Source organism: Phoxinus phoxinus (genome assembly GCF_949152265.1).
Source record: "Phoxinus phoxinus genome assembly, chromosome: 12".
NCBI lineage: Eukaryota > Metazoa > Chordata > Actinopteri > Cypriniformes > Leuciscidae > Phoxinus > Phoxinus phoxinus.
The window spans coordinates 30,948,159-30,967,636 of record NC_136887.1 but is presented as its reverse complement, the minus strand read 5'-3'; the positions used below and the strand labels follow the sequence as shown (position 1 = coordinate 30,967,636).

General features: G+C 37.8%; 1 protein-coding gene across 2 annotated transcripts in view; it reads right to left on the bottom strand.

Moving 5' to 3' along the window:
* The window catches only part of nrg2b (neuregulin 2b), a 73,100-nt gene that overhangs the window by 18,997 nt on the left and 34,625 nt on the right, over window positions 1–19,478 (bottom strand). For both annotated transcript variants that reach the window (XM_079631355.1, XM_079631356.1), the window contains 2 exons: window positions 17,713–17,831; window positions 2,424–2,544 (listed from right to left, as the gene is read on the bottom strand). In XM_079631355.1, the coding sequence (XP_079487481.1) occupies window positions 2,424–2,544; window positions 17,713–17,831 (240 nt within the window). The remainder of the gene's footprint in view (window positions 1–2,423; window positions 2,545–17,712; window positions 17,832–19,478) is intronic.

Sequence of the window (19,478 nt, the reverse complement as noted above, 5' to 3'; positions counted from 1 at the left end):
GCCAAAGAATCACGAATACGAAATTTTCGCATGCGTTTTTTCGTATCCATCATTCGGTGGCTGTGAATTGTCAAAACACCATTCATTGCTACGGATGTGGAAAAACGCAGAAAATCGAACCTGATCCAAAAAAATTGCGACGGGCGAAAGTTTCGCAGGCAGTGTGCAAGCGTGGTTGACATAACGTGAGAAATTCTCGTCTGAAAATTTTGCACGTGAAAAAATAAATACGACCTCACGTTATGTCAATCACGCTTACAAACTGCCTCCGAAACTTAAGTCCGTCATAAAAAAATCCGGATCGGGTTCGATTTTCTGCGTTTTTCGCATCCGTAGCAAGCATTTTGACAGGTATTTTCACAATTCAGACACCGAATGACGAATACGAAAAAACGCATATGAAAATTCGGTGTGCAAGGACCTTAAAGCCAGGCTGTATAATGACAGTCTTTAAGTAAAAAGACTTTAAATATTTAAGAGCTGTATAAAGCATTTTAATCATATATTACTTAAATTTATTTTGTTTTCTATATCATTAATTCCACCCAGATTTTTTCCTTATATATTTATATATAACTTATTTTATGCCGTTTAATGTTTATATTTGATATATAAATATATAATTAAAATATTGCATTATATATACCTATATTCTCTTGCACCAATGGCATTCAAAAAAAAAAAAAAAGAGACAATAATCAATAAGATTAAGTACGATTAATTTGTAAATGATTTACTTCACTGAATCTCCACCAAAAATAACTAGGCCTACTGTGATACTCTTACCATGATATAACATGTCTTATACCGTGGTAAAAGATTTAGATTTTCATACCGCCCACCTGTACTCTGAAGTAAAGCTTTAGCGCTGTTGAAGACAAACTTTCAGGCATATAAGTGAATCACTGTGTCAAGAAAGCCAAGAGCAACACACACCATTTCCAAATCAGTCCGTGCTTCCCTGCGGGCCATTAACCCTTAAAGCAGCTTCAGACACTCTGTTCTGTAAATTAAAGAGATCGACTCGACGAGTCACAGTTAAAGGATGACATCTCCCCCAAGGGTTTGAGCTTTAAACAGCTTTAATGGCTTTGTTTCTCTTCCTGTAAAAAATTGCCGCACACACCGTAAATCTGGGCTGCCCTGTCTGAAATGGCTGATAAGAACGGAGCGTTGTGTCCATGGCATCACAGGGGAGCCGTAACTCAGCACACTATTGATAACGCGGCAGTATACATCGACAGGCCTGACAGACGACACACACGCCAAACCCTTTCCCCTTCCTCCAGACCCTCACACACACACACACACACTGTCATCTCTCTGGCTCGAACTAGACCGGCAGCATGTCTCTACATGTCTTTCCCAGCAAAGGTCCAAACAATTATAACTTAGACAGATTCAGGATCCTACGCCGCACCATGTAGACATTAATAAACATTTTTTTAAATTCCTGGAATTTGAATTGAGGCAGAAATCAGAATGTAAAACTGGAGAATTTGAGTTTAAAGGAAGTACAATGGTATGAAATTCAAATACATTCATATAACTGCTCTTAGTGTACTTCTTAAAGGAATAGTTCACCTAAAAATGAAAATTATGCCATAATTTACTCACCCTCAAGCCATCCAAGCCAGTGATTGTAGTTTATAGTTTTAAATATGGATATTTTTCTTACAAAACCGTCGTATGGATTACTATTTAAAACTATTCAATGCCATTTCAAAGCTGGGAAGAGCCAGGATATGGATTGAGGGTGAGTAAATTATGGGATAGTTTTCATTTTTGGGTGAACTATTCCTTTTAACGAATTTGAATTATCAGTCCAAATTACCCATAATCATATTACACACACAATATACAGGGTATTTCCAGAAGGTGGTTCTCAGTGGTGCTAGTGTTAGGTAAAACTATTGAAAATCTTAGTTTTCTGTAATTAAAATTATGCTAAAATTAAATATAAATATTAGAATAAAAATAAAAATAAAAACTACAATAAAAACTGAAATATGTTTAAATTGAAGTTCTAAAACTGAAATAAAAAAAAGTTAGCTATATACAAATATATACAAAAAACTAATAAAAATGACAAAAGCACCAATTTTTTTTAAATATTGATAAATAATTTAACAGTAGCCTATATAATTAATAGAAAATAACTGCTCTGATTGCAGGAAAAATCCTTATTGTGGAATTCACGTATACTGTAGGTCAGGGGGCATTATGAACGGCTATCAATTTTTGTTTCATTAATTTTTTTATAGTTTTAATCTAGATTAAAATGTTAATTTGACAGCCCTGTTTGGAGTCTGGTGATGTCAAAGCAATATTTCAATAAACACTCTGCTTGTAGTCAAAAAGTTTAGGTATTATCAAAGTGAGATCAGATAAAAGGGAATGTGTTATGAATGTGTGTAACTTACTTGCAGGACAGCTGATTTATACCATGTATGAAATAACAGTCTCCACCGTTAACGCAGTGTGTCTTCTCAGTCTCATTGCACTTCCTGGCATGACTTGACCCCGGAGACAATGTGGTGGTTACTATAGAAACATACGGACACACACACACACACATAAAGTCAGAGAAGATCATCATACGTTAGTTGACATTGTGAAATATGTCTCTATGTTCAGAATGAAATATGAACAATCTGCACAGTATTACTGTATACTACTTTTCAATAAATATTCAATTACTCAATCGCTTTCGGAGACATTCTACAGCTGCTCCAGCGTCGAAACAATGGCGGACTGTGTCCAGCTCACTCAGGGCGGGTCTATGCTCAAACTGTCAATCAACAGTCGTGGGCGGGGCTTGTGCAATTCTACATCACATTGCATTGATTCTGAGAACAGCTCGTTCTGAGACAGTGCTTATGATTTATGGGGATTTAAAAAAAAAAAAACACTGGTTGGATTTTTATCATTATAGGGTGGTTGTGTACACACACTGCCAACACACATTTATGTTCAAACACCATGTAAAAGTGAATTCTGCATGATAGGTGCCCTTTAAAGGAACGGTTCACCTGTACTTTACAATTCTGTCATCATTTATTCACCCTCATGTCGTTCCAAACACTTTCTTTCTTCCATGGAAACTGAAGCTTTCAAGCTTCAATAAAGACACTAAAGCATTCAGTATCATAAGGGTGAGAAAATAACGCCTATTTGATTAACATCAGAGTATCAGAATCAATCCCGTATTCCGTCTACAACACTCATAAATATTTCTCCAACATGGCAACCGAACTGAAACTGCAGCCACACACACTGTTCCACAAAACACTGTATCATTCTGTATATAAACTAGAGTGAGACACACACTGCCAAATACACATGGCAGATGGGAGGATGTTCTCGCAGGCATCGCTGGCTCGCAGCCACGCCGAGGTTTGAGATTTTCTGCAGTGTGTCAGAGTCACGCAGAATCAAACCGCATGCTGAAAACAGCAGCACATCACATCTGGATCTCTGCAGCCAGAGACACGGGGAATCCGTGATGCAAATGCCCGGACAAAGAGTCAGACGGAGATAGTCAAGAGGGGGGAGGAGGGGGGGGTGTACTGTATACTAGCATGCATATCTTTGAAAAAGTATGTGAAACTGCATGCAGTATGCAATAAATATATTATGCAATGTAACAAAACGTATAGCAAAATTACTAAAAAAAATTATATAAATAAATAAATGTATATTAATAAAAAACTATACACAGTAAAAATATATAGTTTTGCAACAATATAGGCCTTATGCAAAAACTTTATAAAAATATATGCAATAAATATTTTAACCAGTATGCTACAATACATGTTCTCATTATGTTGCATGTCCAGTCATCATCTTTGAGGTATATAGTTATTTTCTTATTTTAATACAATTTAGTGTAAGAATGTGTCAAAAATACAATAAAAACTCAAGGAAGTCACAGTTGATTAAGACTACTTTGAATGGTTTACTAATTAATGCTTGCTCGATACTGCACAGTTTATACTGCATACTGCCTATTAAAAATAGTATGTGAAGCAGAATGAATTATAAATGAATGAATAAACGAATGAGGCATTTATATAGCGCATTACTACGGTTACACCCAAAACGCATTACAATCATATCATACCCCTCAACCACCACCAGTGTGCAGCATCCACTTTTATATTATGCAAACATTTTGGTAACACTTTATTTTACAGTGTCCTTGTTACACATGTTACATGTAGTTACTACAGTAATAACTATACATTTTGCATGAAACTAACCCTAAACCTATAGTAAGTTCATACAGCTAATTTATATTACTTAAGTACTTAAATGTATAATTACACTGAAACAAAGGCACCTTAATATAGTGTAACCAACATTTCAAACAGTGGTATACTACATTGTTGTCACATGACCTCATTATATTGTATGTTTAATTGAAAGGTGCTCTGTTATGAGAAAAAAACGAACATTTTTATTAGGATTTGAGTAAAAATGTCCAAACTTTAGCAGTATGAGTCATGGAAGAGATGTTCAACATTATTGCTGCAAATGTGCATTGCATTGTGGCCGAGGTTCTCAAACTGACGTCACATGCTTTGTGCACTGGATGTTGACAGACTGTCATGACCACAACTCCGTCCCTCACGAGTCACAGATTAAGAGAACAGCCTGCAATGCTCGCGTCTGTGGAGAATGGACCAACTCTGATGAAATCCATGGCAACCGACCAAAACAATGTTATTGTTACAGGAAAGTCTTTGAATAATTATGTAAATAGGAATTATACATTCCCGAACACATTTGCTGATATGCTACGCAAGTATTTACGGTCGCTTTTTTCCTGATGACAATAAATAATTTCACACCCATAAAACATCCACGCCCTCTTCCAACAGCTCTGCTTCGCCAGTTTGAGAACCTCGGCATTGTGGGATGCAGTATTGAACATAGTGTGCTCTGATGGATACTGCACATCGTGGCAAATATAGGTCTGTGATTCCTAACCAGTTATACGTGAACTTCCAGGGGTAATATGCTATCAGTTTCTGATGCAGAAAAGTTAGTTCATGCATTCATGACCTCGAGACTAGATTACTGTAATGCTTTATTAGCTGGTTGTCCTGCATCCTCCGTAAACAAGCTACAGTTAGTCCAAAATGCAGCTGCTAGAGTTCTTACTAGGTCAAGAAAATATGATCATATAACACCAATTTTATCATCTCTACACTGGTTACCTATTAAGTTCCGTATCAATTACAAAATATTGTTACTGACCTATAAAGCCCTAAATGGTTTAGCTCCTGTGTATTTAAGAGATCTTCTATCGCCATATAATCCATCGCGCTCTTTAAGATCGCTAAATTCGAGGCTTCTGGTCGTACCGAGGATAACTAAGTCCACTAAAGGAGGGAGGGCGTTTTCACATCTAGCTCCTAAACTCTGGAATAGCCTTCCTGATATTGTCCGAGGCTCAGACTCGCTCTCCCAGTTTAAAACTAGATTAAAGACGCATCTCTTTAGCCAAGCATTCACATGATGCATCTCATACCTTTTATACTACAGTTAAATCAGATCAAATGCATTCATATTAAGAACAGCAGCTACGCTAATTATTTCCCATCTGCCTTTTTTGTTGTTATCTCGGGACGCCTGTCCCGAGATAACTCAAATAGAGTTCGTCAGCTCCAGTTATGTATCCAGCCTCTCATGGAGACTTCAGATGCCCCAACGCCTGTGATGAGACGACTCGACGCCTGTGAAGAGACGACCCAACGCCGGCGATATGTTATGCCCTAAATTTTATGATTAACTAACTGTATTTTTGTATGTACATTTTTTAAATGCATTTTCTGTAAAGCTGCTTTGAAACAATATGTATTGTGAAAAGCGCTATACAAATAAACTTGAATTGAATTGAATTGAATTAATTTAAAACATCTGATTATTTATTTTTTTTGGTTATAATTTATAACCAAATAAATTATTATAACTTTTTTTGGGGGAAAAAATAATGCTGACAAAAGATAAAAAAAATTGCCCTTTTTAAGGAAAGAAAACACAATAATATGTGTGTGTGTTAATTCATATCACACTGGATTTTATTTAGTATTATCAATTATATTTTTAAAGTGGTCTGATTCACTTTAATATAATTACAAGCAATGTAATAACTTCTTCTGAATATATGCCTTATGAAGGTAGTTATTTCCAGATATGTATACATAGTATACATAATATATACTGCACAAATGATAAACGTAGTATGCTATTCTGAAAATAGCCAGTGTCTAAAGCCCTGTCCCAAATTGAATGTGTGAATGTGTGTGTTGCTGTGAGAGAAACACATTGGCGTGTGCAGAAGAGCTGGGATGTGTTGATTAAAGGAATAATTCACCGCTGGCAAAATGGCCTTTCAATAAATCTTAGCTGCCTATGAAGCAGAAAGGTGATTTGTTTTTTTTATCTGTGCTATCTGGAGAAAACAAAGAAAAAAGGCTGTTGTCTTTCCTTTTGCCAAATATGTAGGAAAACGTCAACACCCACAATGCACTGGGCATGTTGCCGTCCATGGCCACGCCCATCACTCTGCTATGATTATGCTTACCAGAGTCAATACCACCTTACTTTAGTAGAAAATACTTCTTAGTAAACTTTTAGTAATGGTGTCGGCTTGTATTGTTCCCCGGTGCAAGAATTCAAAGAGTAAACGTTTAGCGGGAGTGAGTTACTTTCGTTTTCCAGAGAAGAATCCAGCGCGTTGTAGGCAGCGGCTAAAGGCTGCAATGAATCATAAATATCTAGAGAACACCATGACTGAAAATCTGAAAAGCCTGTGTTTGTAGTCAACATTTCAAACTGGATGACTGTGAACACAGTGCTGTAGGCCTAACGGAGGGGAAAACTGAACGAACCTGCTGTTCTGTCAGTTATGCCCAACCTCCCGCAGCAAAACGCCGTCTTGTACAAGAAAGCTGTTGCCATAGTGTTCTATTTTTTACCATAATGTTGTTTAAAGAGTAGACAAAGTATGATACAATTTTCAGTGAAAAACCTACCCTTGCAATAACTGTTCGGTTAATAATAACCCTCTGTCGATCCAACTATCCGTGGCCGAGGACACAAAAACAAAAGCCCTTGAGCTATCAAAAGATGCTTTCGGCAGACTTTTGCTGACAAATAAACGTGAATATCTCCGTCCAGGCAACATGGAGAACGAGTAAACATTGTTAATTTACATATACTACCAACATTGTAACAATACAAGCTAGGCTAAGTTACTTTAATATGATATTCACAAACAGTAGTTGCTTTTTTTGCACTTCCACCCCTCAGACACCGGTGGTGCTATAGGCACAATGCCTGTGTGTGTGTGTGTGTGTGTGTGTGTGTGTGTGTGTGTGTGTGTGTGTACTTGTGTATTAGTCCCACAGCCATAGTTATTCCTTTCTCCTGTGTACTAATTAGTGACGTCAAAGTGAGCCAACAAAATGTTCTCGTGCCATAAAGTCACTCCAGTCACGCATCAGATCTGATCGCATCACAGTAAATCTGGCAGAGATTTAAGCAAATGCACCTGATAGGATCCATCCAATCCTACTTCACAGTTATTATTACAGCATATTATGCTTTCAACTTGCCAAAATGTGTGGTTTGTATGGTATTTAACAATAATTTATTAATTAGCATGAAGTAAACTGGCCAAGCATGAGTAGCCTTAGTAGAAAATAAACTCAGTTGCACACAAAACCTTGATATTACTAAAATACAGCGGTAAAAAATAAAAACAACTTCACAAAAAAAACATCCACTTTAGAGTAGTCTTCCATCATATTTGATGTCACAACTATCATAGACAGTTCAGAGAGTTTCTCAATGGTAAACATAAGTATGATTGGTCATTTACTTTATGTGCAACTCAAAATTATGATAATTGCTCTTTCTTCCTTTTTTTGTTTTTAAAGTTTGTTAGTCATAATTAAGTCAAATTAAAATAAAGACAAAAGAGAGAAAGAAACTTCCCCAGCATATCTTTTTAGGACTACTGCGACAAAATAAAAAACACATTTTGCTGCCCCAAGGAATCATGGGAAATGTAAGCCAGTCTGTTCATAAACCAAATTGTGCCTCTATTCTTCATTAACAGCATATAATATGTACACAAATTGAACTGAACAGCCCATATTCATTACAATGAAATCTTATAATCAGTTATGATGTGGTGGTGTTAAATAAAATTATGCGTAGCCTGTAAAACCCTCTCAGGATCCAGAGCAAAAATAAAAATGTAAACAGAAAGTGAACAGGACACCGCTCTACATGCATTATATTTATCTCAAAGATTAGTGTCCATGTGTAAATCAATCTGTGTGAGAGCTTCACGTGTGAGCCGATCGAGCAGTTCGTGTTTACACTGGTCAACATCAAGTGGCTTCTGTTCCTGGATAACTGATCGGATCTCTGTTTCCCACGCAATATTTAAAATAAGTCTGTAAAGGTAAAATAGTCCCGTTGCAAAGTCGACCTGAAGTGCTGGGGTTTCTTTTCAAATTAGTTTTCAGTCACGGTGCTACAGTAATCTCATAAAACAAAGAGGAGGAGGTTGCAAATAATAATGCTTTGCATAGATGCCATGATTGAAACAGTAAAAAAAAGAGACAAAAGGCTCCGAATGGGTTCTTTACAGACATTGAATAGTTGTGCAACTTTCGATAGCAAACTTTCACCTATATATGCATTCTGCTACTTTCTCGGATGTCTCACAAAAACACCCAGCTAAGTGCAGCAACTCACATGACGTTGTGACGTCGACTTGTGAATGCAGATACGATGGCTATATTGCAATTACAGACAATTGTGAGATGACAATCGGATGATCCAAGTGCATTTACGCTTGTCTTTTCAATGAGCACGTTTACATGCACACCAATATGCTGATAACTACCAAAAATGAGTTTATTTCCAAGTGGTGACATCAAAACGTAACCATCCACTCTGTATATTATGTGAGTTGTGATGTTAAATAAAGCATTAAAAACCAGAGTATTTCAAAACGTCAGCAGGAAACTTGCAAAGACTCATTCTCCTCTCGTATTTGAAGTTTCTTCAACTGCATTTGTCCATTGGGCTGCACTATTTTATATGATTTATATTTTTTATGCTGGCTGGATGCGCAAAAATCTGCCGTGTAAGGACACTTTTCAGTCTAATATCACACATGTGCACTTTAATAAGGTAGCTGTGTGGATCGAATTGGAAATGGAAACCGATTTAACACGTTTTCATGACCACACACGTTGTCGGCTTATTAAGCATTATCGTGTTTAGAACGTGCATGTAAACGCACTCAATGTGTATGTGGACAAGATCCGGATACAGGTTGCATGTTAATGCCAAGTGTAAACCAGTCCTAATGCAATATATGGATGTAATTATGTGACGTAACTAGTGTGAGGTAGCAGACAGACACCACTTCGGTGAGACCACATGGAATTGATCTAGAACTGGACAGCCCACCACCTGAGCCCTGCCATTTCATAACGAGCTAATTAACTCATTAACATGCACACACAAACAGCAAAGAGAGAGAACAAAGGGGCATGAAGTGAGAAGGAGATACTGTATGTCTCAGAGCACAATAGCCCGTGTCTCTAAAGGTCACACATCACTCCAGTAGGAAATGGAAGAGAGCAGAATATATCGCCTCTAACATTCAACCTTACATCTGTCTCAAGCATATGTCCTCTTCTCTGCAGTGACAGCGTGTGTGCTATCGTGGCGCTATGCTATTAGACTGTAAGTGTTTCATGTGAGACACACAAAGTGGTCAATCCTCCTTTTGTGCCTCAGTCAATTCAATGTTTAGATATACATCATGTAATATTGGAGATATGTGCAGGTCCAGATTTACTAAACAGGGCAAATTAGCGTGATACCGCAATCTCATGAAAACATAGATGGGAATGGAAAAATCTGACAAAATGCGCAAATTAAAGAACACAGACGCAGCCTGTTCATTTTCATTATGACCAATGCAATCTACAAAGAGCAGCGCAAATTAGTGTAGGGCCGCAAACAAGCAAAGCCTATGATAATCATGTGCGGGTAATCTACTCACAACAGAAGCAGCCAACTAAAAATTATATGGCTGGGCAAATAATATGTTTCTTCCTCTGGTATTCCAAATAAATGAACACGAAAGGCTCACCCTTCTATCAGCACTGTCTGTTCTCTGCCTCCTCAACTATCACAGCCATGTCAGGCGCCGAATCGGTTAATGCATGCTTTTTCAAGACATTAAATAATGCCGCAAATACCATTGAATTGACTACCGCAAACCTTAGTAAATCATGTTGCTTGATTCATTTATATACTCTCCTCCCATAAATTTTATATCTGAGAGGTAAACTTCTACAAATGCATATGCAATAAGGCCAGTCACAAAAGTATCTATCCACGCCTTTTCATTGCTAATTCTTCACTGGCATCTTTAGTAAATCCTGACATCTAAGGTCAATCGAGGGTTTTTGCTGGAGCAAGCTGCTAAATCTGGCTCTTAATGCTCAAATTTAAATCCACTACTCTACTCTTTATTAAAAATCCAGATTCAGCCATCACAAATGGCAATTGATCCCGACTAAAAAAACATTAATATCCACTGAACTGAACGTGCACAGTGAAGCGTCACTATAGGAGGAATAGATTTGTACGTTTTCTGAGGAGGTATTAAGAATTGAACTAAGAATGTTTTATTCAGTTCCTGAATTTGAATTGGATTTGAGGTAGCAAACATGATACAGAATTGCAATGTGAATTTAAATGTGATAAAGCACAACTAAAATGAATTCAAATGCACATAGCATCAGTTTTTTAAACAGGTAGATAGATTATTATGTCTAAAAGACAATAATGTTGATCAGGTGCTGCACTAGCAGTGCATCTGTTCTCCGCTTTAAAAGGAGGCTTTTAAAGACTGCACATATTTCCCTCCGTCCCGTAGTCCATCCTGGTGTGGCAGGATATTAGCTCCATTAGCCTTGGCTCTGAGCCGACGGATGGATGTGGACAGGCAGGAGAACATGATTCACACCCCAGCGAGGGGGGTCGCGGGGAAGGCCGTAAGTCACACGGGGGCCTGTACGGGGCTGCTGATCCACTCTACTCAACCAGGCGCCGATCAATGACATCGAACCACTTACAGGCACTACCCATTCAGACAGCATTCACAGACATGTCCACCGCGAGAGCGATCACATGCACGCAGAAACACACACATGCACACGCTGCACAACTGCATGCAGAACGGAAGGAGAGACAGGCTAATGAAGAGGGGAGTGAATGGAAGTGGAGGAATGGGGGATTTGAAGGAGACAGATTATCAGGAAGGAGAGCCACTGACGGGAAAGAGAGAGAGACAAAAACGTGGGTTAAAAAAGAGGCTATAAAGTACTGCTGAAAGAAAGTGCTGTGCAGTGTGTATACTGTTCATTTGCACAGACACATTTTTGTATGCATTTACTTTTTTTTATTTGGCAGGTTCCTTATTATAATTCAACTTCCAAAATAAGGAAATTATCAATTATTATAAAGGAGACAAAAAGTATTAGCATATATATAGTTATTTTATGTATAATAATATATATATATATAAAATAGTATGACAGTTTGATTGTGAAGTCAAATTACCAGTAGTTGGTCTGCATTACAAAAATGTATGAATTCTGCATGCCACAATGCACTCGACCAGATCTTCTGTTTTCAGTGTATTAAACATACGCACCGGGGTCATGTGAAAAACAGTTTGAACCATTTACCGTTGCATATAGCATACTTTTTCACAAACTATTTAAAAACCCCATAGACAGTATATAGTACAGGGGCAGGGGTGAGGCAGAGCCGCGTGCGCAGGAGTGTGTTTCATGTCTGCGCTTGCCTCACACTCATTTAGCTGAAGCAGTGCTGAGCTCTGGACGGTGGACTCATTCCTCATCCATCTCAAAGGTAACACTGGATCCAGAATCATCAATTTAATATGACCTTAATATGACCTGTGTCCATGTGCCTTTGTGAGATTCGCTCATTCATATAGATGCATGATAAGGAATCTGCTATGCATTTTATTTCCATTATACTGTCGATACTGTTAAAAGCGCTATATAAATGAAGGTGACTTCACATTATGTATTTCTGACTTGAATAAAATATTCACTGCCAAATAATGCAGTGTGGCACATTTTATTCATCGACATTACATAGGGGGCAGTCGTGGCCTAATGGTCAGGCTGGTAACCCGAAGGTTGCGGGTACGATTCTCAATACCGGCAGGAAATGACTGAGGTGCCCTTGAGCAAGACACCTAACCCCCAATCACTCCCCAGGCGGTGTGTGTGTGTGTGTGTGTGTGTGTGTGTGTGTGTGTGTGTGTGTGTGTGTGTGTGTGTGTGTGTGTGTGTGTGTGTGTGTGTGTGTGTGTGTATGGGTCCAGTACTTTCACTTAGATTGGATATAGTGACTTTAAGGCTGTGATATTATTAGTTTATCTGACTCTAAGACTGAATTTCTATTATGTTAGAGACAAAAGAAATTATTTATTGTGATAACATCATGATTAAGATTATGAAAGCAGGCCACAGGCTCAGCTCCCTCCTACTTTCACTCGCTCCTACGAGTCTACATCCCTACCAGAAGCCTGCGATCGGTCAATGAGCGACGACTCGTGGTACCATCACAGAGAGCCACAAAATCACTCTCCAGAACATTCTCATTCACGGTTCCTTGCTGGTGGAATGATCTCCCTACCCTCGTCCGGAATGCAGAATCCCTGACCACATTCAAAAGACAACTGAAAACTCATCTCTTCCGTGAGCACTTGACATAAAAAAAAAAAAAAAAAAAAAAAAAAAAAAAAAAAAACCTCTCCTTTACCCTCCCTTGTTTTGGCTTATGCTACTCTAAGCAATTCCAGAACTTTGTATTTTGAGCACTTCTTGCGTTATTTTTGCTTCTTCACGATGACTCGCTTGTTGTAGTCCTCAGTTGTAAGTCGCTTTGGATAAAGGCGTCTGCTAAATGACTAAATGTAAATGTAAATGTAAATGTAAAATGTAAATGTAAGCAGGCATTTTTATCTCGAAATTATGTGCACTAATCATGCAAAATAAGACCGGGGTCATTTATCAAACTTATACCTGTAGTTCACCCAAAAATTAAAATGTTGTCATGCTATATGATTTTTGTGAGACATTTTTTGAATGTTAATGCTACTTTTCTCCTTACAAATATAAGGGCTGTAAAGGTCCAAAAAGGATAAAAAGCGACCATAAAAGTAGTCCACACAACTCCAAAACTTCTAAAACCATATACAATACAGTTTTAAAAGAAATTAATACTTTTATTCAGCAATGATGCACTAAATTGTAAACAGTAAAGACATTTATGATATTACAAAAGATTTCCATTTCAAACAAATGCTGCTCTTTTCAAAGGATCCTGTTAAATAATCAGTTTTTACACAAATGAAGCAGCACAACTGTTTTTATGTAAATCATCTGAATGATTTCTGAAGGATCATTTGACACGGAAGACTGGAGTAATGGCTTTTATTTAAAATAGAAATCTTTTGTAATAATATTTCAATAATGACAACTCTCTGAATAGTTTAAACATGTTATTGAATATGGCAATGTTAATGTATTTGGCCACATATGTTACGCTGCTAAGCAAGTATGGACTTGCTACCGCTAATAGATACGCAGACACACTGCTGTGAGAATGTAAGATACGCTGCTGCATGAATAGACATACATTAATCCTGTAGCAGATCTAGACAGGTGGAGCTGGGGGAGGTGGAGGATTCAGGACTAGCCTACCGTAAACAATGAACCAGAATATTTAAATGTTGAGCAAGCAATTTCATTGCACCATGTGGTAATGATGTGATTGCTTGCAGATTGGATGTAAAGGACCCATCAGCCTGCTCCCTCAAGAGTTTCATGACTGAACTAGATATAAATGTCTTTACTGTCACTTTTGATCAATTTAAAAACTGTAGTGTATACGGCTTTAGAAGATTTGGAAAATGTGCGAGTTGAATGGACTACTTTAATGGTAGTTTTATGATACTTTCCATCCTTTTTGGACCTTGACCCTCAACTTTCTTCTTAAGGGGAAACGCAACATTAACATTTATCATTTTCCTTACACAGAATTTGTACAGTTTTGAAATGACATGAGGGGGAGTACCTTTTTATCTTTGGGTGCACTGTTTCTTTAAGAGCACAAACAGGGTCAATTGTGGTTGCGGCTGTGTGTGTGTGTGTGTGTGTGTGTGTGTGTGTGTGTGTGTGTGTGTGTGTGTGTGTGTGTGTGTGTGTGTGTGTGTGTGTGTGTGTGTGTTTTGCGTTAAGTATACTTGGCTCTTGTATCTGACAGGCTCTTGGCATTGCAGCTGAAGATTTCAGAGGCCAGAGTCCAGCTGGGTCTCACGTCACACACAAACATATATACACAAAGATGTAAACACACACTTCTCCTAAATGACCCGTCTTCAAGGACGTTCTGCTTTAGCTTGCGCAGTTTTTGTCCCGTTTCAGCTCTAGGCTCTCAAATACTGCATAGACACTACCCTGGTGACCCCCCATATGGCCACTAGAACATCTCTCCCCCTCTTTCTTTTAGTCTCTCCAGTGTCTGTGCTGTTATATAGCTGAAATCTGTGCACTTATGGACTGAAATGCTTGCTGTTCCTGGAGTGCAGAATCTGCCAAAATGACACAGTTTATCTTCATTAAGCACAGAGAGTTATCTGCAACTATCCACTGTACACACACACACACACACACACACAAACCATAGACTGTAAAAAAAGATGGACGACGCTCTCTTCCATTGGTGAGAACTGAAGCCGCCAGTGTCCCGATATGGCGCTGACATCTTGGGACTTGCAGGCTTGTTAAAATAAAGTAAATACAATCTCCTCAGTCCTCCGAAGATCCCGAAAAAAAGTCTGTTGGAGCTTCAGTGATTATATCGCTCAGAGAAACTGTCAATCACAGCTGTCAATTATGACGATACACCACAGTTTTTATAGCATCACGTAACTAACTAAAAACAAACTTATTTTAAAAACCTTGAACTTACATAAGCGTGATAAAAACGACAGCAAATTACAGAAACCACCTTTGGAAAAAAGATATTTGAAGTGTAATTTAATTGTTTAGTTGGTCTCACGTCCAGTTGAATAACACAGGGAGGCGGGGTTTATGACCTATACTAGGACCAGCCACCAGGGGGCGATCGAGACGTGCCAGGTGGGATGCAAGTGTTTTTTGCTAGTTTCAGCCTGACGCAGTTATCATTTTTATGTCCTGCGTGTAGGAATAGCAAATGTATTTGCACCCATTTGTGCACCCATGGGCGTGCTGGTCTGAAACCGAGGTGTGTTCAGGCACATTATTGGCCTTACAAAATCCACCATGTAAATAGTGAATCCACCATGGTGTGGGAGCGACTGGCTTTTAAAGGGAATGAAAGATGAGACCCTGATTGGTTTATTGCACGTTACGCCCAAAACACCCCCATTACTCATTAAGAGAATATGGGCAACCCTTTTAGACCATGCGCGCCAACCATTTTTCGAATCGTTAAACTATCAAAAGTGTATTCGGACACGCCCTAAGTGCACTTGCGCTGTGCGCTTTAGACCATGCTAAAATAGGGCCCTTTCTCTTTATCTCTCACACTCATCCTGAAAGGACCTTTTTACCTTTCACAGTGACTTAACTACATAATAGATCTCAGATTATTAAATAAGCCAATTACTTCTCGGAACACACACACACACACACACACACACACACATACACACACGCCACACACACACGCACTGTATTAATGAAGAATGTATTAATTGTAGCAATAAAGATCCTAAATATTTGAGTACTCATTTAATTAATTTAATACATTATTAATAATATTTATTTACTCATTCCTTCAAATGTTCTTCTTGTGAATCTATAGAGGTTCATTCAGTTAATTTGTTCATTCACTCAATCAATCATTTATAAACATTATATTTATTTAGAATTCATCTATTCTAGGGCAACACGATTTGGGGGGGAAATATAATTGTGATTTTTTCAGATTTACAGAAAATTAAACATTTTGTAAATTATAATTTTTTTGCTTCTTTGTAGGGCTGCACTAATTGGACAAACATTTAGTGATTATATATCAATATGATTATACAATAATAATTATGGTTTTATTTGATTAATCATGAATCCCCAAATTATTCTATCATTCCTTTTACTAACTCACTTTTTCATTTCATTCATTCTCTTGCTCATCCATTCATTCTTTGTGCCCATGAGACTCTGCTGACACATCAGATAATGGAGGGGTTTGGTGGAGAGCTGGAGGACAAAGTTGAGAGAGAGAGAAAGACCCCATATCTCAAACCACTCAACCATTACTGCCCTTAAGATGGGCTGGATGGAGTTCGCATTAGTTACACACACACACACACACACACACACACACACACACACACACACACACACACACACACACACACACACACACACACACACACACACACACAACACACACACACACACACACACACACACACACACACACACACACACAAACGCCTCCAGCTGATGTGATATACTCCAGAGACTAAAGCAGTTGGGGAGATCGGTAAGTAAAACAGAAGATGAGAGAGGTGTGTTATACAAAATAACACAAAAACTTACAAAACAGACCTGGCGTCGATTGCATCAAAAGTTTAGACTAGTCTTACAAGTTAGTCATCTAATTTTTTTTTCTGGCCATACATACAAGTCTGGCCATACATTTTTTAAGTCAGTACATGAAAAGGTAGATTGGTGTAATTTGCTTCTGAAGAGTAAGAGTGAATAGCCCTAACTAACTGCTAGTTGGTCAGACTAGTTCTTAAAAAAAACAATCTTAACTTGATAGCTATGTTTATGCATCTGGCCCCTGAATGCGGCCTCAAATCCTGAGGCTGTGCTATTAATATTCTATGCCATAATGGTCTATAAAACTGGCAAAACAATCCTATAGATGTACACTGAAGGAAGGACTCGAGCCATATCAAGGGTTTTGACTTGGGCCACTAAGCGAGGCAACCAGAGGCAAACAATCAAAACACCCTAGTAACCACCTAGCAACACCCTAGTGACCACCTACAAGACCCTAGCAAACACCTTGCAACAGCCTAACAAGCACTCACAGTTAGTTTTGCACAGGCAAAAACATTGCCGATGGAAATCGTAAGGAATTTCATTATTATTGTTCCAAATCTGATTCCTCACTCTTAACAGTTTTATTAATGAAATACTTAAGGGGTAAAAAAATACTTTAGGGGTTATTATTGCATTTACTGCCCTCCTCAGTTTCCAAATGCTGAGATAATTTTAGACTACTCAAAAGAGTAGATAAAATGAATCTGAAATAAATGTAACCTAATTCCTATCTTTCATATCTGACCAGTGCGAAAGAAATGGACATAAACAGCTATTAGTGCAACATAAAGACAGGCCCAGTGTGCTCTCACTGCACGTGTGTCTATATCAGAGCACAGACATTTTACACAGCACATGCTGTACGAATCTGTCCCGTGATGAGCAGGAGCACTGGTGTCCTGTGACTCTCAGTCGTTCGCAATGAGAGGAACTAAGAGGGAAATAATGGAGCTCTTACTGCTTTGGACGCTGACGTAGCTGGTGGCGTTCTCTCTGCCCAGCGAGTTCTCCGCCACACAGGTGTAGTTCCCAGAATCCTCCTGTCTCACTCTGCTGATGTGAAGCTTTGAGTTTTTCCTGCACATAAACAGACAAGACACAAAAAAAGAGAGAAATGGAAAAACCTGAGGGTATGCGAAGACAGAACTCTACAGAAACCCAGAAAAGAAGGTAAAGAAAAAGAAAGGCTAGCAAAAGTGCATCAAAAGCGAGTTTGTGTAGTTACTATTCATCCCTGAAGGGCATGATCCTGGATCACCATGTTGTTGGTCCTAGAACAATATTATTTTCAGCCAATCAGAAGTCAGAGTCAAAGTCAGAATTTCCAACGCTCTGTTTGGAAAAGTGCAATGGAACGGCACTTTGGAAACGGCTTCGGAAAGGAAAGCAAAGTTGCATCACATGATATAAAACCTGTTTACCAGTGCACAAGTTATCGTTTCTGTTGATAATCCGACACCTGACAAAATTTTGCATTAACGTGTCATTATACATAATCTGAGCATCGGACAACACTATTTACACTATTCAAAAGTTAATATAATAAAAGTGACAGTAAAGACATTTATAATGTTACAAAAGATTGTCTTCTCACAGCAATGCAGTTAAAGAACCATTTTTTGGTTCCCCAAAGAAGCTTTCATAGAACATTTCTTAAAACAGTCATTTTTTTCTTAGTGTGAAGAACTTTTTAATAAGCTGAAGAACTTTTCAAAAAAGATCTTTTGTGCAATGGAAAGGTTTCATGGTGTTTAAGGTTCATCATGGAACTATAGATGCTAATAAAGATTTATAAAAGAATCCTGAAAAAAAGTATCATAGTTTCCACAAATATATTACGCAGCAAAAAAATTATTAACATCAAATCAGCATATTAGAATGATTTCTGAAGGATCATGTGACACTGAAGACTGTGGAGTGATGATGCTGCAAATTCAGCTTTGTGCCACAGGAATACATTACATTTTATAAAATGTATTTAAATAGAAAGTTATTTCAAATTGTAATAATATTTCACAAAATGTGTCAATCATGTTGTGAATGTGCTCTTTTCTTAACAACGCACTAAAACACATCGAAAGCATAATACGATTTTGTAAAATTATACTTTCTCATCAACTAAAATTAGACATTTTGGACAAAATGGATTATTAATGAAATGTCATGATGAAATATTGACTAAATTTAAAGGATATTTTCCTCAAAATAAATTTTTACTGTATTTTTTGTCAAATAAACACAGCCTTGGTGAGCATAAGAGACATAATTTAAAAAAAATCTTAGTGAACCCAAACATAACTTTTGAACGGGACACTCATAAAAATAAATGTGTAAATGGTATCTTAATATCCACGCAGAACCTTTAACATCCATTAAATCTTTCCATTGCACAGAAGGTTCTTTAGATTACTCAAATGTTTTTGACACCAAGAAAACTGTTGACTGAAAGGTTTTTGGGAAACCAAAAATGGTACTGTGAAAACCCCTTTTGAAACCTTTATGTATACATGTAGTGTACTTTACTGTAGTCACTAGTGTACATTCATATTTATCCATTTAGCAGATGATTTTACCCAAAGCAACTTTCAAATAAGGAACATCACAATCAAGCAATAAAGCTTTTATGGTTGGAACTCAGAGATACAGAGTTGGAATATCCCACACAGACTTTGGATGCAAAATTCAGATCAGGATTAGGTTTCGGCCTGACTTTTTGATAGGAAT